General features: G+C 36.1%; 1 protein-coding gene across 2 annotated transcripts; it reads right to left on the reverse strand.

The window, feature by feature from the left end:
• Nucleotides 1-149: 149 nt before the first annotated feature.
• tmc2b (transmembrane channel-like 2b) lies at nucleotides 150-24,561 on the reverse strand (the record flags this gene model as incomplete). 2 transcript variants are annotated; one of them, NM_001442202.1, is given in 21 exon segments in its annotated part: nucleotides 150-917; nucleotides 955-2,331; nucleotides 2,931-3,051; nucleotides 4,129-4,207; nucleotides 4,778-4,903; nucleotides 5,360-5,599; nucleotides 8,474-8,541; nucleotides 9,060-9,188; nucleotides 11,189-11,350; nucleotides 12,419-12,598; nucleotides 12,683-12,877; nucleotides 12,954-13,101; nucleotides 13,200-13,342; nucleotides 13,422-13,520; nucleotides 13,636-13,742; nucleotides 13,823-13,904; nucleotides 13,981-14,071; nucleotides 19,149-19,295; nucleotides 21,725-22,148; nucleotides 22,811-22,852; nucleotides 24,449-24,561. In NM_001442202.1, coding segments are annotated over 20 exon segments (2,865 nt in total).
• Nucleotides 24,562-24,831: the final 270 nt, after the last annotated feature.

Here is a 24,831-nt window from a genome sequence, read left to right on the forward strand (position 1 = left end):
TCAGAACAGAGGGCCAGCAGATATTCATCATTGTTTGTGTACTTTTTTCCCCCCAAGTCAAATTTCTAGTAAATAAAACAGCACGGTACTGCATAAATATACAATGTGTGAAACAAAAGTACACTTGAAATAATGACTCGACTCTGGGTGACATTGTACAAATGATTTAATTTAACGTCATTATATATATATTAAAAAAAACAAAACAATACAAATAAGTGCAATACAGCTTTGTATTTTGTACAATAAAATAAGGAGCAAATAATAAATGTAACTATTTAATGAAGTGATTAAATTAATTAACCCACTATACAGTCATTCAGCAGTGTAACATAAGATTAAATACCACAATAAATAAATACATTTATTAATTAATAACCTTTTTAATAACCGTTTGTTGTTCCATGAAACTAATACAGTGCAAATGTTGTAATTAAAGTATCATCTAGACAAAAAAAGGATAATTGGGAATTAAGATTATCAAATAAATTTAGAAACTTACTTTTGTTCATTTCATCAAAAAAAAAGAAAAATTAAACAATTCACCATTTAATGCAATAAATTAACGTGCATACACATCCATTCCATACTATTAAACAATGTAAGCATGCTAATGTTTTGAGTGAAAGAAGAAATTGCTTGTTGCATTGCAAATGCTTGTTAAAAAAATCACTATTAACTAATAACAATGTTCCTGCATGCCAGGTTCAATTGCATGCTATTTTAGTATCAAAGGGGGTCCACAATCAATAATTTTTAAAATAAATCACATGAGAAAAGAAAAAAACAAATGTTTCAGTCATGAATCTTATTCAGCTGTCACATTTTTTCTAATACGTATTATTTGAAAAAATTTGGTTACAGCACCAAACCTATCTGGAAAGGTGTGGTCATTTACATTTGATTTAATGCTATTTATGCGTGTGTGTGTGTGTGTGTGTGTATGATGTCCTTTGATGTCCTATGTGTCCTGTTGATGTCCTGTGCCTACTGTGAGGCTACACACTAAAGTATGTTGACATTTTTTCATGCACCTTCATGCAGTTCAGCAAGTTTTGTTTGAACAGTACATTAACAGTAGAGAGGTGAATTTACATTTCCTTTGGCGTGAGGTTTTTCACTTCAAATTTGACTTTTGGTGTAAAAGAGCTTTACATTTTTTTTAAAAATAGATGTATTTTTCATTTATTACTAACAAAAATGGCCAGATAAACAAATAAACGCAAAACCAATGCATTACTTTCCTTCAAATGTGAGTCACGACGCTATTCCAGATAAGTTTGTTGCTGTGACCAAATTTCTTTAAATGACAGCACTCAATAATTTATTAAACGAACAAGGGGAAAAAAGAAGACAACTGTTTCGACTTCATCAGTGTAATGATTCCTTAACCCTTGCTGCTTATATACTCAGTCATTTCAGGTGTTCACAATGAATTGAGTCACAGATCTCGTTGATCTCATTCTGTTCAAATCTTTTATTTATTATTTACTGTATTTTTATTTGTTTTATTTTGTACATTACTTTCTCATACATGACTTTCCTAAAAAAAAATAACAGTTTGAAATAACTATAAAAGACTGATGGCAGTCAGGTGGTAAAGTGTTCATGTGTTAAAATTAAAGTATTTGCTAGATAATATAAATGCATTTTTAGTTGAAGCCCTCATGTTTTCTTCATGTTTATTAGTTTTATCTAACTTTGTTGTGTATCCCATCGTTGGTGAGCTTGTATCATATCCATGTTGTATCATATCCATTTGTTCACTTTGGATTACTCTAATAAACTGCACTTGTGTCCTTTAATGACTTCTGTCCACACACTTTACAATAGCAAGTTACTGCATTTGCTTCTGTGAATGTGAGATCTTTTTTCTTTACACACATTACACAACTGCCACCCACAGTTGACTGTTACCTGCGAAAATGCACTCTGTATACATTCGCCTGATAACTTACAACTAAGTCTGTGTTTAAACAACCACTTTAGCATTCAAATGCTTAGCTGCGAATGCATTTTACTGATGCAGCAAATGGCAGTACTATGAAAGGCTGTGAGAAGCGCACTTTACCATCTGTGTATCCTACAAGCACTATCTTCGTGGTGGTGGTCCTCCTCTCCCTCTTCCCATGCCTTGACCTGGTGGAGGTCCACGAGGATTTCCTGGTAGAGGGCCAGGTTGTCTGGGACCGGGCGCTCGGGTAACTGGTGCCCTGGGATTAGCAGCAGCCAAAGACACATCTTTCTGAACATGAACCCCCTTCCCGGATGCTGCAGCGCCTGGTTTGCCTGTTACCTTTGATGACTTGCTAGGCTGTTCAGCTGGTTTCTCTGTAATAAAAATGTCAGAAACTCCATGTGTTAAAACTACATTAATGTCTATACAAGAAAGGGAAACACCAAAAAGGGGGGAAAAAAAGTAATGAATAGGCCAAAAGTCAAAATCTATGCCTGAAAGTAACTCCACAGATTCTTGAGCCTATTCTATTTTTCGATTTGTCTTTTATCGTTTAATCTGTTTACTCATGTAAATGTGTGTAAATATATATTAATTCTGTTTTTATAATATTTTCAGTCATTTTACTGAATAACCTAATGATTCAAAGTTTAGATAAATATATATAATTCACTTTCTAAATTAATAAATGTCTGTATTTTAGTGGATGTATTATATGACAGAACTACTGTAGCTTTCCAAACATTTGGAAAAATATTGTAACAAATTAAAGTTAAGAATTTCTTTATTATTATTTGATGTTTTACGTTTTCAGCTTCTATACTCTCAAAATCATTCTATATAAATATCCATAATTTCTCTTTTTTTAATTTTTTTTTTTTTACAAAATTGTGCACAGAAATAGCAAACGTAGCACATAGATTCTGTCTGGCCCTAGTCATGAGTTGATGAACAAGCTGTGTAGCCCACTGACCAGTCTCTTCAACAGATGGAGGGGGAATCAGGGACTTGTTAGGCAGAAGATCCTCCAGGTCCTTCATCACCTGGTTGGTGCTGTCCTTGTTGTTTCTTCTGTTCTTCTCTTCATCTCTTTGCTAAATATTAGAGGATAATATAAGAAAACAATGGCTGACTGATCCCAGGTAGCAAAGAATTCTGGCCTAGATTTGGCATAAAGCTGGCACAGGAGGCATTCATTCGGCACAGGCAAACAGCATGTACACAAGATTTGGGCCAGATGTAAAATGTAGTATTTGGCCCAGATGTTAATAATTGATATGTGGGCCATGTAAGTTTGTCCTGTCTTTACCCACATTTTAAATACATCAAAATTATTTTGAGTAAAGAAGCAATGTCTACTAATCAGGTCGCTTTGAGAAAAAGCATGCCCATAGTGTGCCTAAAGCGCAATGCTTCATTGGTTTATCAATTTTATTGCAACCGTGACACACAAACACATCTGGTCCAGTTCAGGCCGAGATATCAGTCTTGAACCAGATAAGATCCATGTTTGGCTCTTTTCTGGAAGCCAAACTTGGTCCAGTTATGTACTGTATATGCCGAGCTAGTGCTGTTCCGATGCTGGTAAATGTCCAGTAACCTGTTATTGTTAGTTTTTTCCATTTTAAACGATACCTTTTACAGCATCGATGTTGTAATGTAGTTAAAATACAATCAGTAAAAAAGACTCTGGCATTCATTTAGTTGCTTAAGCGTAAAACGAGACAAAAAGCCGCTTGCTCGCATGCACCTGTCAGAATCGGCAGGCTAGCGCAGAAACTCCATTAAATCCACTGGGGTAAAATAAATTCTCATGTTTTAAAGACATGGTGGGGGAAAATGTAATTTAATGCAGTGCTATTTGTACAATCTGAGACCCACTTTATATCGGATATCACTTTAAAAATATTTCTTAAAAATTGCAGAGTTTTAAAGAAAACAGACATTAAACATGCCGTTTCTGCAAAGGCAAACAGTTCACCGGAAGAGCTTAACCCAGGTTACTGGCAAATTAAAAGTCCTATTAGCATGCTTTACCACATACTCCATTCACTGCGGCATGTGGTCCAAGCAAAACCTAATTGTGTGGGCCAAAGCTGGGCCAAAGAAATTTTGCTATATGGGATGATGTCAAACAACTACTTTAATTTTGGAGAAAAAAGTTAACTAACCATTTGCATTTTGCGTTTTAACTCCAAGTTGGAATTTTGATACGCTTTGGAGACGGCATTCAGGTAATAAATAGCCAACCTGCAAATTAGAGAGACAAGGCAAGAAAGAGAGAAATCTTAAAAGTTTTATTAAAATCAAGTAACAGGTAACCATTTAACATTAAAGTCTGCAAAAAAAGGAAGTTCCTGAGACTAAACTACTTCCAACTAAAACAGTATATCGAGTAGGGGGCAGGTTTTCTTCAGTGCATCATTCCCTCATAGCAAACTAACAGTACATTAAGAGGGGCATGGAGGATATCGGTATACAGTTGATACAGGAGCCCTCAAGTTGACATCAACAGAATGACCGCTACTCGAAAAGCAGAAACAAATGATCAGACTTCGAAGATTACCAAAACAGAAGATTTTTTTAGAGTTGATTAACTTGCACTGGTAAATATTCACCTTAACAATAACAATGTGAGCAAGTAAAATAAACATTGTAAATGTTGATTTCAAGTGGACTTGATGTATACTTTTACGTTAGGTAATTACTTGGTAATTAGGCGGTAAATAGGTGGTAATTAGGCGGTTCATTCCGCTGTGGCGACCCCAGATTAATAAAGGGACTAAGCCGAAAAAGAAAGTGAATGAATGAATTACTCACACCATGAGCAAGACTACAGAAATGATGAGGCCCGGGTTGGATGCATAACTGAAGATGTCAGCCATAAACGGTGGCAAATCCTTGTCTATTGTCTCCGTGATGACATCATACATCTTATCTTTACCACTGTGGAGAAACACAGATTTCAAATGAAAAATAAGATTTTTTTTTCAACAATTATGATAAAGCATGTCATACGTTTTACTTTTTTTTCTTCATTTTGACAAAAAAAAAACTTTGACAATTTGCCTCTCAATTTCAGGCATGCAGGCCACAACCATTTATATTTTAAAAACTAGCCTTATAACTCATTTCTACTCTTTGGGTTTTAACACTTATGTTTGCTTGATTTGTCTATTTGTTTTAAATTGTGAATGCTTGTACAGATCTTTGCTAAATACTTATTGTTTATCAAAAGCACTTTATAATTAAATGTTGCTTTGATGTTGAATTAATTTCATAATGTCAATGACATGATGTGGCAGAAATGGACTTCCATTTTTAATAAAATCCACTTGACTTTTGACATTTTTGCCCACAACACATCTTTTAGTGACTAGCTTGTTGAGTTTCAAGAGTTACCTGAAGGGCCCACAGTCAAAGGATGGTGGCAGGGTCATAATGGAGTAGATCACAGGCATGAGGCTGAGGAAGAGGACGAGCAGCAGCAATCCCATGTAGAAGTTATTCGAGCGTGACGCTTTGAACACTCTCTCATGGGGAACATTACAGGCCATCACTGCCCAGCACTGGTAATACATAGAGCTCAGCAGACGCAACACATTTATGCCCACCAGCCCAGGGGCATAAAAGGCACCCATCCTGAAACACACACATGTGAAATTATCCCCAGAGTCCATCACTTAGTTACTGTTTTCAATCTCCTGAGGATGTACTGCAGAAATTGATCAAATCTTAACCTAAGATATGACTTCTTTTCTAAATTATTTTTACAAATTCATATTACACAATTACAAATCTTAACTTGCACTCACCGGCCACTTTATTAGGTACACTTGTCCAACTGCTCGTTAATACAAATTTCTAATCAGCCAATCACAGGGCAGCAACTCAATGCATTTAGGCATGTAGACATGGTCAAGACAATCTGCTGCAGCTCAAACCGAGCATCAGAATGGGGAAGAAAGGTGATTTAAGTGACTTTAAATGTGGCATGGTTGTTGGTGGCAGACAGGCTGGTCTGAGTATTTCGGAAACTACTGATCTACTGGGTTTTTAAATGCGCAAACATTTCTAGGGTTTACAGAGAAAATATCCAGTGAGCAGCAGTTCTGTGGGTGCAAATGCCTTGTTGATGCCAGAGGTCAGAGGAGAGTGGCCAGACTGGCTCAAGCAGACAGAAAAGCAACAGTAACTTAAACTAGAACCTAAAGTTCATTGATAAACTTTGATGTTGGCTTGAGAAAGCCAACGTGATTGCGCTAGGACTGGGAATGGCAGTTGGCAGGAAGCATGGCGGCGGTTGCTAAGTGGTTGCTAGGCAGTTGCTAAAACAATTATGGCATTGTTAGGTAGTTGCTAAGCAGTTGCTAAATGGCAATGCTCGTGTACATGTTTGATCAAATGCTAATACTTAGTAAGCATTTCTAGCATATGTTATTGCATTTAGATAATCATTCATAGCATGTAGCTAATCATTATTAGCACTTGGCTTCCATTATCATTGTTACCATGCATAGTGCACAGGAAGTCCCATTTGCTAGCATGAGTCAAACAAGCCAATGCCCAGGTCCCTGCGATGTTCTGATGTAGAGATAATGCTATTTTTAAATGGTTGCTAGGTTATACTGTATTATTGCTATGGGGACATTTGACAGGTTAGTGATGATACATCAAAGCTTCTTGGCAATATGAGTGATCTTAATCAACCCCGATGTTTCTATGACAGTCTTTATGAGTGTCAAAAACTGGACTTGAACATTATGTATTCCTGGTGTTGGGTTGCGGCTGGAAGGGCATTCGCTGTGTAAAACAAATGCTGGATAAGTTGGCGGTTCATTCCGTTGTGGCGACCCCTGATTAATAAAGAGACTAAGGGAATGAACATTATGTAAAAATGGCTTGCCGTATTTTTTAGAAAATACAATGCTTAATAAGTGTGAAAGTGATACATGCAAAAATAGCTTGCCATATCAGTAAAAAATATGGAGTTTAAGTAAAAAATGGCTTGCCATATTGTGAAAAAAATAATGCTTAAAAATTATTTATTGGAAAACTATAAGTCTGATAAACCTTAAAGATATAGCAACAAAATCTAACGCATCTAAATACAGCTTTTGGCCAAATTTAAGGCTTGTATAATTTTTTTTATATGCTCGGATCATAAAAATGTAATATTTAACATTTTTTATTAAAAAAACAATAAGTCTTATAGGCATGAGGAGATATAGCAACAATCTTGAATGTAGAAGGCACATTTTGACCACATTTGGGCCTTGTGGCAAGAACGGCCTAGGAGGAGATACGTTTGTTTTCAAGGACAGAGTAGTATAACAGTATGTTGGCTTTCTCAAGCCAACATAATAATCACTCGTTACAACCGAGACATGCAGAAGAGCATCTTTAAACACACAACACATCAAACCTTGAGGTGGATGGGCTACAGCAGCAGAAGAGCACACCGGGTGCTACTCTTGTCAGATAAAAACAGGAAACTGAGGCTACAATTCACACAGGTTCACCAAAATTGGACAATAGAAGATTGGACAAACGTTGCCTGATCTGATGAGTCTCAAATTCTGCTGCGACATTCAGATGGTAGGGTCAGAATTTGTAAGCATTTGTAACAACATGCAAGCATGGATCCATCCTGCCTTGTATCAACGGTTCAGGCTGGTGGTGATGGTGTGGGGGATATTTTCTTTGCACACTTTGGGTCCATTAGTACCAATCGAGCATCGTGTCAACACCACAGCCTACCTGAGTATTGTTGCTGACCATGTCTATCTCTTTATGACCACAGTGTACCCATCCTCTGATGGCTATTTCCAGCAGGATAACGCTCCATGTCATAAAGCGTGAATCATCTCAGACTGGTTTCATGAACATGACAATAAATTCACTGTACTCAAATGGCCTCCGCAGTCACAAAATGTCGATCTAATAGAGCACCTTTGGTATGTGGTGGAATGAGAGATTCTCATTATGGATGTGCAGTCGACAAATCTGCAGGTCAATATGGAGCACAATCTCTGATGAATATTTCCAGTACCTTGTTGAATCTATGCCACTAAGGACTAAGGCAGTTCTTAAAGCAAAAGTGGGTATAGCCTGGTAGTAGTAAGGTGTACCTAATAAAGTGGCCGGTAAATGTATATTGCCTTGTAAAATCTTATCAATGCCTATTGAAGGCAAACCTGAAACTTTTAGCCTAAAAAGCATAACGGCTGATGTTAACGCAGCCTCTATGCAAATGTGCAAAGAAGGAGACTAAAAGCCTATATGTGACTTGGGGGGGGGCTGTGGCAGGGTTGTAAAGCTGCTTTGATAATTTTCATTGCATAGAGAAGTGCTGTAGAAAATAAAAACTACTCTTATCATCAAGGCCAACACATCATTTAGGTCATTCAAAAGTCCATGTGTTATCTTGTATAGTTCAATAGTTAACCTGTCACATTGCTTTTTCTGTTGTCTGGTATAATCAATAATCTTTCTCTTATATCCCCCTGATCTTACCAGATCATTCCCTGGTTGAAGATGAGCCCAAGTACATTACCGCTGATGTCAAACTCTGCATAAGACGGCTACAGAAACACAAAAACACACACATGCATGCATATACATAAATATCTGTGTACAAAACAGCCCAGTAAGAGATGTCACAGTGAACGATACCTCTCTCACTGTAATTAAGTGCCCTGAATGGTGTAGTGTGTCTCTCTGTGACTCTGGTTGTAAAGCAGCCCTATCACCTATCCTGCCACCTTCTCATGGTGTTCAGTTGACCTCGGACGAGTGAGTAGTATGTTACCTATATCGAGTGACAGGAAAATTAGGGTGGCAGGGCAAAGTCATATAAATCAGTCATATCTGAGCACAAAAAAATAACTGCTGATGAAAATATAAGGTAATAAATCATCCACAAGCAGTCAGGTTCCTAAACTCTACCCTTGTTCTTGATGTGATCATCTTAACATTGTGAAAAAGGCTAAGGAGTCAAGTAAAATGTGCACTCGAGTTAGGTCATTCTGTTTTATGGAGTTTGTTTACACTGTGTAACGCGAGTAACCTGAATTACTACAGGATGTGAGGATTAACTTACAAATCCAGCTTCCAGATCCCAACACCAGCAATAGTTGAGGAATCTCACAATCAAGGCTCGTAGAAAGTCACCTATCAGGATGGTCAGATATGTCACCTGGATGTCGGAAACAGTGAGCTTCACAAACTCCTGTGAGAAAACAAGAAAGTACATATGTTACATTCTATACATGAATTTCTCTAAATTAGCCCAAAAAAATATGAACAAACATTGCTACATGCCTTTTGTTAATTTAATTAGTATTTTATCAAGCCTTTTAGTTAAATTCTAAAAACGCCTTTCTGCGGAAAAGCAAATCTTTAGTTCATGATTGTAGGGTTTTTAGTTAACATTATCATTATTACAAGGCTCTTTAGAATGCTTGATTGGTCAGTGTGGCATTCTAAATTATGCTATTGTCTGAAGACAACCACCGCTGAAACGAATAACTCTTCGAATCATTTTAACCATCAGTAAAAAAGTTCATGTCCACATACAGCATATGCTTGTGTCACACCACTGTTTTAGACTTTTTGGCACAGTCATGTGACTGAATAATATTGTCAGTCACTGTATGCTCCTATCAGCTGCTTTTTGTTTTGGTCAACTTTGTCTTTAACTAAAAAAAACTAATAAACTATTATGGATCAGAAAAAAAAATTACATTATGTGTTTAATTTTTATCTTTTGTGCAGGCAGCCATGTAAAAAATGGGATAAAGTATATCTAGGCAGTTGTTTTCACAGAATAAAGTCCATTAGCCTGTCAAGCCAGTTAAGCTTTATTCTGTGATAAGAACCACCTAGATGTACTTTATCCCTTACATAACAATAGCCCCTTTCACACAGTTCATTCATTAATTTTCATTTGCTTTTCCGGGGCCAGGTCGTGAGGGCAACAGTCTTAGGAGAGAACCCCAGAATTCCCAGAACCCCAGAATTATGAACAGAATCAGTGACAAATGAGCAGCCCTGTCAGAGTCCAACATGCCTTGGAAACAAGTCTGATTTATTGCCGGCAATGTGAACTAATCTCCTGCTCTGTTCATACAGGGACGAGACAGCCCTAAACAGAGCACCTCTGACCCCATACTCCCAGAGCACCTTCTACAGAATGCCATGAGGGACCCGGTCATATGCCCTTCCACAAGTCCACAAAATCCTGCACCATGGTGAGGGTATTGAGCTGATCCAGTGTACCACGGCCTGGACGAAAACCGCATTGTTATTTCTGAATCCTACTGTAGGTTCAACAATTGGCCGGATCCTCCTGTCCAGTTCCCTGGCATAAACTTTCCCAGGGAGGAGTGTGATTCCCTTATAGTTGGAGCACACCCTCTGGTCGCCCTTCTTAAAAATGGGAACCACCACCCCAGTTGCCCAGTCCAGAGGTACCAGTCCACAGTACCTCCTTTCACACAGTGATTTAAAATTTCTAAACATGAATGCGCTCTTTTCAGCAATTTTCCTTCTGCGTTCACACAAAGCAGCATTCCGGCAAATTACCTGTAATGTTTCAACTGACTTTCCAGAAAATTGCCAGAACAAATTGACTGGTATTTTAAAAAAGTGCCTGTTCATACATGATCCTATTCCGGAAAATTGCTGGTAATTTTCCAGAAAGGTCTGCATGTGTGAAAGAGGCTAATGAACAATACAGTTGCAACAGTATTTTTTAATCTTGTAAATCTTTGTTATCAAAAATCCAGTTGTTGATTGTCAGTCCATGTTAACTCAGATTCTTTAAATCAGGAGTGTCCAAATTCGTTCCTGGAGGGCCGGTGTCCGGACGATTTTAGCTTCAACTTGCCCCAACACACCTGCAAGAATGTTTCTAGAAAGCTTAGTACATGGGTGTCCAAACTCGGTCCAGGAGGGCCTGTGTCCTGCTGAGTTTAGCTACAGCTTGCTTCAGTACACCTGCCAGGAAGTTTCTAGTATACCTAGTAAGAGCTTGATTAGCTGGTTCAGGTGTGTTTGATTAGGGTTGGAGCTAAACTCTCCATGACACCGGCCCTCCTGGATAGAGTTTGAACACCCCTGCTGTAAATGATCACATGCTGTCAACTCAAAATGATGGCAATTATGGAATAACCTAAAAAAAAAAAAATATTGCTTGGTAATGGCAAATATGGTGCTTCTGGTACCTACAATGCCTACTTCTGTTTCCCAGCAAGGCCCCCTGATGACATCAGCAGGGGCGATGTTTGGAGGGGGAATGTTTTCTGTGATGTTGTACTGTAAGGTGTAATTGGCATAGTATTCTTTAAGAGCCCAGACAGTTTGATTTTTGATCTGCTTCTCGTTTTCCAGCTGTGAACACACAAGATCAGACATATAAAAGGTTAGGTGATCATATAGAGTTGTTATGTCATAATTATGATTTATCAAACCTGATCGTATTTCTTAAATAGCAGAAATGGGCTTCCATATTGCTCATTGAATATTCAAGAGCAAAATTCTGTGATTTCAACAGATTGAGAGTTTCAATTGAGGGTTAAAGATTTTCCCCATACACATTAAAGGTTGTCTCATATTCGACAGCACACATGGACCTTATTTTGTTTGCAAAATTTTACACAGATGTAAGAATGGGTTTTAAACTACAGCGCTTTGAACTGTAGTTTTGCCGAATGACTAAAAGTAATCATTGTGATGGTGAAAAACTGTACATTTCTAGTCAAACCATCCTTCTGCAATCTTATAACAAAAATGAAAATAATGCAAGTTATAATAGCCAAAAATGTAGGAGAGCATTGCTATTATTTGATTGCATTGTATTGCAATATGGAGCAATTAAATGTTGATGTTAAATTAAAAGTAATTCAATACTTGAAATTGAAATGAGTTAATGACAATAATTCTCTATGGTTACAAGTGAATTAGCTACAAATTAACTACATAAAATGACAAAACATGAAATGATAAAAACTTATGATATTAATTGTACCCAGCTTAAATGTAAAATAAAGTTGCATGAAAGAGAGACAGGGTGAGGGAGAGAGACAAAGAGATTGCTAGCAGTAGAGTCAGAGAAGATATAGTCCAGAGCTGGAGAGGAGCATAATGCGCAGAGCAGGAAAAGAAGGCAGAGCAAATTTTACCACCTTATTTGTATCTTTCTTGATCATATGACCAAGGCCCAAATGCTGATACATATAAACTGACCAATCAACATGTGACCACATTGTAAAACCCGCAATATCCAGACACATATTAAACAGTCCCTGCCTTTGGAATCTGTATGAACCTTCTAGGTGAAAAAGACATGTTTTGCCTCATAAACAAATGCATGTGATAATTAGTCTTTCTACACAGACTTTGCTAATGTAGAGCAACACTTCAAGAACAAAACAGTTACCTGAAAATCTATGGTCATACCTTCCCATTGACTTCATCAAAAAGTGCAAACAGAAAAGTGTACAAGTTGCCCAGAAAGAGGGCAAAGATTCTGCCCAGCTGCCACTTTAGTGCGATTCGAGGGTGATAGTCTTCAAGCTCAGCTATAGCCTCAAACAAAGGTGGACACACCAAGCCCAGCAGCGACATCACAATTTCAACCTGACCAAAGAAAGATCGAGCAGATTTTCACAAGTCATGCCATTACATTAAAACACGGATGAAAAGAGAAAACAAGGGGGGTACCTCATTTTTCTGAAGCCATGTCAATTCATTTCTGTCCCTCTTGGCAAAGTCTTGTGATCTTTTGACCACAGCGTAGATGAGGTATCCACTGCCAGCCAAGCAGCATAGGATGAGAACATTGGCCAAGAGACGGAGAAAGCGGCGCAGGTGAATGTTCTCATCCTTTAGATTTTCCTGCTCATCCACTATAGATTCCTGTGAAAACAAAACCCAGTTAAAAGTTTGATTTGATCAGTTTATCTTCACATTTTCTTTCATCATCGCTATTAACCTTGAAGCTTGTGGTGGTGGAGGCAAACTTGTTGTCGGCTGTCTCTGGGTTTCCTATAAGGTAATCCCAGCTAGTGAACAGCTTCCAGCAAAAGGTGAAGTTACCTTCATCTCCTCCATCTCCTCCTTCATTGGCGTTTCTGGCCATTCTAAAATATGCAGATGATTAGGAAGTAAATTCTGCACTCTCAGCAAGTAAAGTAAACCCCCTTGCAAGTTTACATAAAGCTCTGATCAGAAAACTCACGTTCTGATAACCACCATTAGACTATAGCCAAATATCCCAACACCAACCAGAAGGTATGACAGAGGTAACCGGAACTGCAGGAATCCAATAGTTCGTTGGTTGTTGTAGAAACCATAAAACAGAATGGAGTACTTGCAATAACCCTGTAAAAAATGTCAAAGGTATAATGAGGGGAAACTTACAGCTTGTTATACAAAGAATCTGCTAGTAAAAAACTCTTACTCCAAACTCAAATAGCACAGAGAAGTCCATGGCCGAATCCTGCTCCTCTCTGGGGACTGTTTTTCTGGGAATAGAGCCATAAGGGATGCCCATTAATAACTACAAAGAAAACAACACAGATTGGGTTAACATTACAATACACATAATGCACACAACACAACATACATTCCCATTCTCTATAAACAAATATTTTGATAACAGTATCACATCTCACCTCTGGAATAACAACAAGTCCAAACATGAAGCCGAAGAGAACAAGGTTTAGTCCATACATCCATCTCAAGAAAATAAAATAGGAGGCAACAGATGATCCAAAATGGCCTACAAGAAACAGATGACACTGATGAGAAAATAATATAAAATACAGAAACATCAGGGGGGAAACACAGAGATGAACAGACTTTCTACTTCTTTTATTCGACTCTCCCAGGGAATGCAAGCCGTCTTGAAGTTTTCAAAGTCTCTATTGAATTTGATTAATTTCTGAGAAGCAAAGACAACACAAATGTTCAGTTATTGCCGTTAGGAAGAAACTTAAACAGTGAACATAATGTTGTACCTTGGTCATCATGACTTTAAATGCATACAGTCTCCTCCCTTTTCCTTTGCCTAAAGCTCCTTCAAACTTCTCCACAAACTCCTGTGCTTCTCTTTACAATGGAGATACAGAAACATGTGTTAGCAGAGTGACTTTAAATGATTTCATAACTTGGTGACATTTTATTTTGATGGTCCATTTGAGTATTGGTAGACTGTCTGCTTAATATCTGTTAATATTGCTCCAACATAAAACATTTCACTAAATATAAGAAAATTTGCAAGTACATGTCAACTTACACTAACCCCAACCTATAACAGTCTATGTATAATCTAATGAGAATTAGTTGCAATGTAACTTAAATTCAAGAAATGGACCATTAAGATAAAGTGTGACCCATATTTCAGCATGGCACAAGTATTTAAGTTTAAGTGTGATATCATCGCACATTTGCTAACCAACTGACGTACCAGTCCACTGACTTACCAATGTGGGCTGCTTCCATTACGCAGCATGATCGTTCAGCATTTGACAGTAAGCACAAGAAACAACACCGGGACAAGTATCATGTTTCACTCACAGCCGTCACTCATTGTACCCTGTAACCTGAGCCTACAGCCAATTAATTAACACATTAATGCATAATGAATGTGAATAGTGCAGATGGGAAGGACGCAGGAAGTAATAATTCACTAACTAGAAATATAAACCAAATGGATGTTTATGAAAGGGGTAGCTCACCTAAACTTAAAAGTTCTGTCATTATTCACTGACCTTTGTGTCATTAATAACCTTGTCTTTCCTATTTGATTGAATGCAAGAGAAAATATTATGAAAATTATGTTTTTTGTGCCTCCATTTTTACTTTATAATGAAAGTCAGTGGTGTTCAATCAGTGTTGCCTTAGATTGTGATTTGCATTGAAATTTGCTGAAATGGTATTAAAATACTTTTTAACTGTGTTAAAAGATAAAAAATTTCGATGAGCACTTTAATACTTTAATGTGTAAACAATATAGAGACTAGTGTTATTATATTGAACTTAATAATAGTAATAAAATAATAATACAGATCCATAGCCAGCCTGGTGAAAGTGGTGGTTCCTTTTTCCTCTAAAAGTGGATCTTTTTTTAGTTTTATACTTCTTTTTCTATTTAATTATGAGATTTAAATACTGCATTTTATTGACATGTTAAGCACTATTTTTTAGCTGAATTACTTTAGCTTGTCGGATGGCCATCATGACCACATTTTTTAATGGACCAAAATTTTTTCCTAAATATTTAGAGTATAATATTATATAATAATTAAAAATATTTATTTTTAAAATACAAATTACATCATATATCATTAGAAAAAAGTTTTTATTAAAAAATGTAGCCTACTGTAAGAATATGGCCATTTGAATAATAATTTATTGTATTGTATAATAATAATGATAATAATAAAAGGCATAACAGTCAAAAAGGGACAAATGAGCTCATGTATGTGACAAATTCTGAACCTTTGTCAGTAAGAGGTTTGTCTTCCGAACCACTCAACTCCCAATTTTAATTAATTTTATATTTTTAATTAAAAAAATAATAAAATTATTAATAATAATAATAACAATAATAATAACAATAATAATAATAATTTCAGATAACTTACAAGAAATCAGTTTCAATCAGTTTAACCTAACGTACATGCATTCATTCATTTACTTTTCAGCTTAGTCCCTTTATTAATCAGGGGTCGCCACATGTACCACCAACTTATCCAGCATATGTTTTACACAGCGGATGCCCTTCCAGCTGCAACCCAGTGCTTGGAAACATCCATACACACTCATTCACACACTAATACACTACAGACAATTTAGTTTATTCAATCCACCTGTATAGTCTTTCTATGTCTTTGGACTGTAGAGGAAACCGGAGCAAGCAGAGGAAACCCATGCAAACATGGAGAGAACATACAAACATACAAACACACAGAAATGCCAACTGGCCCAGTTAGGACTCGAACTTGCAACCTTCTTGCTGTGAGATGCTAACCACAAAGCCACCATGCCACCCTCGTAACATACAACACTTTCTAAAATAAATGTTCAAAATCTGTCACTGGGATGGTTCCTTTTATAAAAGGTACACATTTGCATTTAAAATGTACATATATTAGTACATAAAAACTATAAAAGTGTACCTAATTTTACTCTAAAAGTACTACAATGTTCCTGAGCTTCTAATGTGGACCACTTAGGTAAATAACCTGTAAGAAAAAAAAAACTATGTGTAGTGTTTCCATATTGTATGACCTTACGACATGTTGTGCAAAAGATCTCTGAAAGGGAATTCTACCAAAACACGCACACAGAGACACCCCTCAGGAAACAGCATGCATAAAACAGCGTCAAGCTCATAAAAGCGTAACACATCTCACCTACCAGAACACAGCCATCTAGAAGCTTTGCCAAGCGAATGCTGCCTTTGTGGGCAGTCTGAGGTAAAGGTTCAGATGGAGGCCACTAGGTAATGGATGCAGGGGTGAAGTCTCTGTGTCAATGTCAAGCGGTTTATCTCTTGTACAATCAAGCGTGTTCTATAATGCTGAAGCCTTTTAAAAGCTTTTCAAAAATGACATAAAGGCATGCCTCCTAAAACAGCATTTCCGTAAATCAGTTTCCATAAATAATATGGCTGAATTTCTCTTTTTTTTTAGTTAAAAGCAGTGTTGTTTTTACACATTTATATGTTGATTGTTTAATAGTAGAGAAGCCGTGATAGTGATACAAGAATTACAAGAATTACAAGAACCATACAAGAATTAATTTTTCTTCAGCTTAGACCCTTTTTTATCAGGGGTCGCCACAGCGGAATGAACCGCCAACTATTCCAGCATATGTTTTACGCATTGGATGCCCTTCCAACCGAGTACTGGGAAACACCCATACACTGGCATTTACACACGCACTTGAACACTACGGCCACATACAATTCACCTACACTGAATGTCTTTGGACTGTGGGGGAAACCTTAAGAAACCCATGTGAACACGAAGAGTACATGCAAACTCCACACAGAAATGCCAACTGGCCCAGCTAGGACTCAAACTAGTGACCTTTTTGCTGTCAGGCAACAGTGCTAACCACTTAGCCACCATGCCACCCCTACTAGAAGACAATTACAAGTTAAAAGTGCAGAAGAGCTACTCCGCACTACACATGCTTGAAACATCACTCTAAAAAGATGTTGGCTATTTGTTCAACCTACTTATTTAAACTGAGATTAAATAAATAAATTATTGAGGTTTTTGGAGGGACAACTTAATTGTTTTATGTAAACTTGTTAACTTAATTCCTTCATGTTGTGCCAACTAACAATTGTGTGAAACCCAAACATTTTTAACAGGGATGCTATTCGTGTGTGATTTTGATTAGTTTTGGTTAGGTCTTTACAGGAATACATTTTTGTTTGAATGAATATTTTCTCTTTTCACTGATGGTACAAAAAAATTAGCTTTTTCAAAATGCTGTCAAAAATGGATGCATCTGAATACACAGCTTCTCTGCTTTAGAGTGGACTCTGAAAAATGTTGGCACATTTAGCCCAAAACTAGATAGTGGATGATATTGTCCTGTTGTCCAGCTTTTTAGTATTTTGAAAAAAGTATATTTGATTGTACATGATGGTAATGAAATGTAATGTGTGTGTGTATGTGTGTAGTTATATGGCGAATTTATCGTGTATGGCCATAAACCCAAAGCACTTCACAATCCTCAGGGGTATAATAATGTACAATAGTCTGTACATTGTACGTACAATAGTGATTGTACATACATGTGATACATTATCTGCATATGATACAATACTTATTGTGCAATGTGAAATCGCATACAAGTACACAGTTTTAAAATCCCATGAGGTGTTTTTTAGGCAACTATACTTTGGAGCAACCAAATATGAGGTGTTTCTGGGAGCTTATAGAGCAGGGGGAGCCCAAATTCAGTCCCGGAGAGCCAGTGTCCTGCAGAGTCCTCCAACTTGCCTCAAATAAACCTGCCAGAACATTTCAAGCAAGCCTAGTAAGAGCTTGATTAGCTTGCCCAGGTTTGTCTGATTGGTGTTAAAACTGTGCAGGACACAGATTTTGGGCATGTTTGGGTTATAGAAAATCCCCACTACTCAAGTCTGTACTACATTTGAATTTGAATTTATGCGGAAGTGCGCCTGTTTTCGCGATTGTCTTAGAACTTCCGTTTCAGTCGCCTATGGGCGTACTTGCTCTACAAACAAATGTTTGCATGACTATACAGACCAAGTAGAATAATATAACAAGGAAATATCAGTTTGCAACATAAAAACGCAAAACGAGCAGTTTTTAATGTCTAAAAATGAATGGAAGTGAATGAGACCGGAAGTCTCGTGCCAAAAAGATTCAAATGGCAGCGCCCGCTCGTCTGCGGAGAATAAGGTCAGCATGAATGTGAGCAGTATGAATGGAACTCGAACGTACAACATCTGCCATTTGTCATTATCAAATGACCTACTCGTGTCAGTTGCCTCACTTCACTTCCATTCATGAATTCTACCATGTGGCATCATGGGATAGCGTAATGCCCATCGGATGAACACTTCAGAATCTTGCCCGGGAGTAGTAGGTCATCCAGGTACTTCTCACATACTGTTTTTTGAATACTATGAATTCCTACATACTACTTACTCGCATACTATTTTTAGCAGTATGGAAGTATATGGTATTTCACACAAGTATTAAGAATTCTGGGTGAACAGATTAACTGTGTTTTGGGAATAAACATGTGACTTCTGTTTATCTACCCTGTAAAGGCAATCAAATATTTTAGTTTTTGCTAAATATTCCTTTTTTGCTTAACTATTAAACACCTCATGAGACAGTAAATACTTGTAAGTGCTAATTGTATTTTTTGTGAAACTGACATGAAATTGGACATCATTCAATGCAATTTGAAGGGTAAGGGCAATGCAGTATAATAAACATAATCATTAAGAGCTCTTTAAGAGATTAAACAAAACAGAAGCACAGCAACTTATAAGTTTTAATGAGGCACACAAACAAACATGAAACCCAAGCTAAATAAATAGACTTCAGGTGAGGTAATTGTAAATAAACTGAGACAAAAGGCAACAGGTTCACAGCACAAACAGCAAGTAGAAGAAAATCCTATTTACTTCAAGCACTTGAGTCTCCTCTTCATGCGCCAGGGTTTGTTCCTAAGTGTTGCTATCAGCTTTTTCTTTTCTTCCACTTCCTCTTTTAGTCGGGCCATCTCTCCTTCAGACATAGACTCGTCGTCTGAATTGTTGTCAGATGATGAACTGCTGCAGAACAAAGCCCAGACCCCAGAGTAACCAGTCAGTCCTTAAAGTCCAGTTATACAGTATAATCCATAATGTAATTGCTGGTTTGGTGAATGAAATGAGGTCAAGTGAACAGGATGGGCATGAAAAGCACTTCCAGATCATCAGTTGGAAGGCAGAAGTTTGATCAAAAGCGTTGAAAAAAAAGTGTCCAAAAATGAAGAGCTTCATGAAGAATTTCATCGAATGCTGAAACAAATGGCTGGCTCTGATCTATAATACTGTGTTTAAAGATTCAATTAATCAGTAAGTCAGTCAAATATACTGTATCTAATACATTTACTGAATGAGTAATCTGAATAAAGTAATAATGTTGGGGGTGTAGCAGTATACAAATAAATGGTGGTTGGTTTGGTGCGTAGTGGCAATATTTATTTCCAGTATTGGTGAAGTATGTTGATATATTTTCAGCGCAACATCCAGCAAACAAACACATGCAGCATTTGTAAACCGCAATATATTAAACATTTAAATCTTTTTACTCCAATTCATTGTTGAAAATTAACAATTTATTTAAGTTTCATAACTTGATTTCATGACATATTTATGAAAACATATTACGAATCATAATTATACATCACTAAGATTATATATAATTGATATATTGGCTAATGTAATAAATATCTGAGAAATGCTTTTCCCTAAATCAAGTTAAATTCTAAAGCAATCAGAGGACATCGAATAACTTGCCTAGTGTAAATATAATGCATAATGTTTATAAACTATTTTATTGATATCTTTCTGCAACTGAAATATTGATGGTGCAATTACATGATTTGTACAACATGATCTCATGCCAATTCGTAACTTTTTTGATTTAGTGGCTAATTTGTATGAATTCATACAATATAATTCGTACAATTTAGTACGGTTTGCTAATCCCCCAGTGACGATTCAATTTAGGGGTGGGGTTGAGTGTCATACCTCCTTTCTAAAATCGTACATTTTCTTACGACTGAACTCGAATTAGCCACTAAACTGAAAAGATGTAAAATAGTTATGTTTCCTCATGATTTCAGGCTGGATTTGTAAGACATTCATACACGTTCACTAGTTTCTCTTTACTACACTGTTAGCCCGGATTTCATGTCTAATTGTAGAGTTTAGGTGCAAAGTACTTAAATAATTTAATATTTGGTTTATTACTTTAACATTTCAAGTGAATTCTATTGTATGAATAAATTTAGTACAATAGACTACTGTTTTAAAAGTTTTTGACTGATCACACCCCCTGCCCCCAACCTGACTTACTGTTCAAGTCAGGCAACGTCATTTTCTTGCTGTTGCAGTAGCAGGTGATTTCAGACTTCCAGTGAGAAGACTGTAAACATTTTATCCAGTTTTTATTTTCGGCTGTTTGTGAATAGTGGAAAACACTCTTAACTCTCAAGTTAACTTGTGCTTAGTTAACTTGAGGGTAAGTAAATTTCCATTTTTGGGGTGAACTATCGCTCATGTCTAGATGTTAAAAGAGGCTTTCATGTTCTCGGGGGTATTAACAACATATTTTGTGAGCATTTAAAACTGGGGTCTTTTGTGTGAGTAGATACACTTAAGAGAAAAGTAAGCAAACTGATTTATAAGTTGTATTGCACAGCATTTGCATCGTTTTGTTATATTTTGAAAGGTAATTTAAATAAAAACAACCCTGTGTATTACTTTTGTGTGCGTTTTAATGCACTTAAAAAGAAAACTGGAGTAAACTGACACTAATTTAAAGCATTAAGTCTATTCAACTTATAATGCATATTAGAACAACTCTTATCTTTTAAGTAGAGCTCACTCTGGTTTTTTAGGTATACATTACTTAAATCTTTTAGAGCAACCAGTTTCTTCTTATATTTTAAGTAAACTCAATTTATCCGGGCTTAGAGTGTAGTTACAGTATAAAATAAACACAAATCATGATTTTTTTCATACTATAATGAGTAGTAAAAAGGAATAAATGATCATGTTTACTTGCGCTTTGCTACTGTAAAACACCTATTTGGCATCAATGAGCATCAAATCAATTATTATTTATTAATGGTTATTTGCTTTTAAAACAATCCTGTAATTGTTTGCAACTTTAAAGTGTAGCCAAATCAAAATACCTGTAATTATCAATTCAAAACTTGCACTGTTACACCCCTAAACAATCACAACAATCACTTAGAGATATTATTGACACATGTGATTATAAATCTTAGTTTCATAGCTGTCTTTTGCTACTTGATATTCAAGTTTATGATGTAATATGAACAACTGACAATATTCAAGATTATTTTATGGCAATAGATGTATATGGCTGTTTTAATAAAAATTCTGAGGTAATGAGGTTGTTGAACGGCACTCTTTGTGTGCGTGTGTGTGTGTGGCATGAAGAGGGAGACTAGAGAATACTGCACCTGCTGTTTTTGCCTTTGTTCTTTTTCTTATCTTTATCCTTATCATCCTGTTTATCGTTACTTCCTTTTCCTCCGGCTTTGCCATTCCCTTTCTTCTCCTTGTTATTCTCCTCCTCTTTCTCCTTCTTAGTTGCTCCTTTTCTCCCTCCTCTCCTTTTATTTCCCTTTTCCTCTTCGCTCTCCTCCTCTGACTCGTCTTTCTTTGCTGTTCTCTTCCTGGAATTGACAGCTTTCTTTCTTCTTCCCTTCTGTTCTTCCTCACTCTCATCCTCATCTTCTTGCTTCTTCCTCCGGCCTCTCCTCTTGCGCGGCGATTCATCCTCCTCTTCTTCGCTCTCCTCCACACTGTCTGCTGGTTTGGCTTTCCTTCCTCGCGCCGCAGGTTTTGGTTTATTCCTGCCTTTTGCTCTTCTTTTTGAGTCCACTGCAAAGAAATAGATAGGTAGAAAAACTGACTGTGATTCAAGAAATATTTAAAGAATTTAAAATTAATATAAAAATAACAATAATAAAATATTTTATCACATTATTATTTATTTATTCATCTTTTCGGCTTAGTCCCTTTGTTAATCAGGGGTTGCCACAGCAGAATGAATGGTCAACTTATCCAGCATATTCTTTACACAGCGGATGCCCTTTTAGCTGCAACCCATTACTGGGAGACACCCATACTCATTCACACACATACATTATGGACAATTTAGATTACCCAATTCACTTATACCGCATGTTTTTGGACATGTGGGGGAAACCAGAATACCCAGAACCCCACGCGAACACAGGGAGAGCATGCAAACTCCACACAGAATCTATCCCAGCCGAGGCTCGAACCAGCGACCTTCTTGCTGTGAGGCGATAGTGATACCCACAGCGCCACAATGTCGCCCCAATCACATTATTATATAGATTCAACTCATAGTCACATATTATATTGTAAATTATGTTATTAAATGAAATTCAAAATAAATTGTAGTTATTTTAAAAAGAAACACTGTTATAAATAATATGAATGAAATGATATTTCAATAATATTTTTACAATAAAATAACAAAGGTGATTATAGTTTCAACCATCTTCAAATCTTACCATCACTTCCACTATCAAATTCTGCATCCATTTCCATCCCAACTGTAAAACACACATACAAAGATTATATTAATAATCAGGTTTCATGCATTTTTTTCCCATTTGTGATACTTAAAATTACTCAGAAAGACAGTAACTCTAAATTCCTGTCAACTAAGTGCAGCTTATGAAAAAATATATTACATTAATGCATATTATTATTAATCATTAAAGCACTTATCGTATATTATATTATATTGACCTATATTATATTATATTGACTAAAAAGGAATAATTATCAAGTATTTAATTACAAAAACAGAAACACATACAGTGCTCAGCATACAAGTACACCCCTCACAAATCCATCTTTTAAATTAATATTTTTAATAGGAAGCTATACAATTTTATAGCTATTACAATATTACTCAATTATGCTAAGCACTGTAATTATGAATAATAATCAGCACTAAAATCCTTAATTGCACTGTATAAGACTATAAACACTATCTGGGGTGCGTTTTCCAAACAATGAGATAACTATAGTGGCTGAACTATCATAATACGATTCATCGTTTGGGAAAAGAATCATGTAGTGAGGAGTGTTCCCCCAAACCCGTAGTTCCTCTGTTGCAGATCCATTGTTTGAACCCTTTTTATAGTGTAAAACCTCCATAATGACGCTCTAAACTGGGCGGAGTAACAATTTCTTTAGAGAAAATGACCATAGTTTTTTGTATAAAATTATACTGTTTTACATACACACCCACTTAATAAAATCCAATATTAGTTTTAGTAAAAGCATGCTCAAATTTTCTATATTAACTTAAATATATGTAAAAGGCACATATAGGGCCAATGTTTTATTTACAAATATTATTGAGAATATTCTATGTTAAAACATGAAACTACTTGGCTAACATTCTAATCTCTTATAAAAATCATATTAATTGTTTATGGTTGTAATTTATGATGGGCTACTTATTAAAAACAGTAATAATAATAATTATTATTATTATTATTATTATTATTTCTTATTATCATTATTATTATTTTATCATTATTAAATAGGATATTGTTTTTTTATAAATATTTTTTTTATTTTTACAACTGTGACATTCAACATTTCTTAATAAATAACCTACTATATATTAAAAGCATTAAAAGTAATTAAAGTTATGCTATATTTTTTTTGTTTTCACAAGCTTTGCAGACGTAACAAAGCCTTAATTTTACTGTTAAATAATATTGTTAAATAATATTATTTAATATAGTTAAATAATAACATATAGCTTTCGTCATGAGCCACACTGTGGTCAAAATGACATAAACGTTTTCAAAGTGTAAATCCCTGTAAAAATGCTGGGTGCCATACACATATTTTTCATGTTGTCCCAACACAAAATGATAAAATTAACTTGAGTGTTTTTTTACAAATGTAAGTGGATTGAAAATAAAACCACTAAGTTGTCCCCCCAAAAAAGAATGGTGTTTATTCAGCACTTTTTAAGTAAGTAGTTTTAACATGCAAATAATTTAGCAAAAAAAAAAAAAAAACACACATGTAAGAGTCTGAAAGTAGCTCTGCACGCTCACTCAAAATTATTCAACAAACCAAGAAAATTATTCAACATCCTTCAGAAACATAAATATACTTACCATCATCCATGGTTATCTCAATATCACTTTTTCTGCGGGGCATCTTGCCAGTATAAGATGTGCTACTGAGACTCGCGGAGCATCTAGTGCTGATGGCACAGCTGACTGTCAGTGGGTCTCTGTTAACAGGTGCTTTGCTTCTACAGGAGGAATCAAATGACTCCTTGACTACAGTAAATGGTAGTCAAGGTCTAAAGCCGAGCTGCGAAAGCCAGGAAACAAAACGCCAGGATACAGGGCAGATCAAAGATTACAATAATCAAAGTGGCTCTCATGATATCTAAACACAAGGATTGAAGATGAGATGTCCTGTTCTGGTATCTGCATCAAATAAAATGTATAAAACTGATTTTATATATAAAAATGTACATTAAATGCGAGCA

This window comes from Danio rerio, chromosome 5, assembly GCF_052040795.2.
Source record: "Danio rerio strain M-AB ecotype USA chromosome 5, GRCz13ab, whole genome shotgun sequence".
NCBI lineage: Eukaryota > Metazoa > Chordata > Actinopteri > Cypriniformes > Danionidae > Danio > Danio rerio.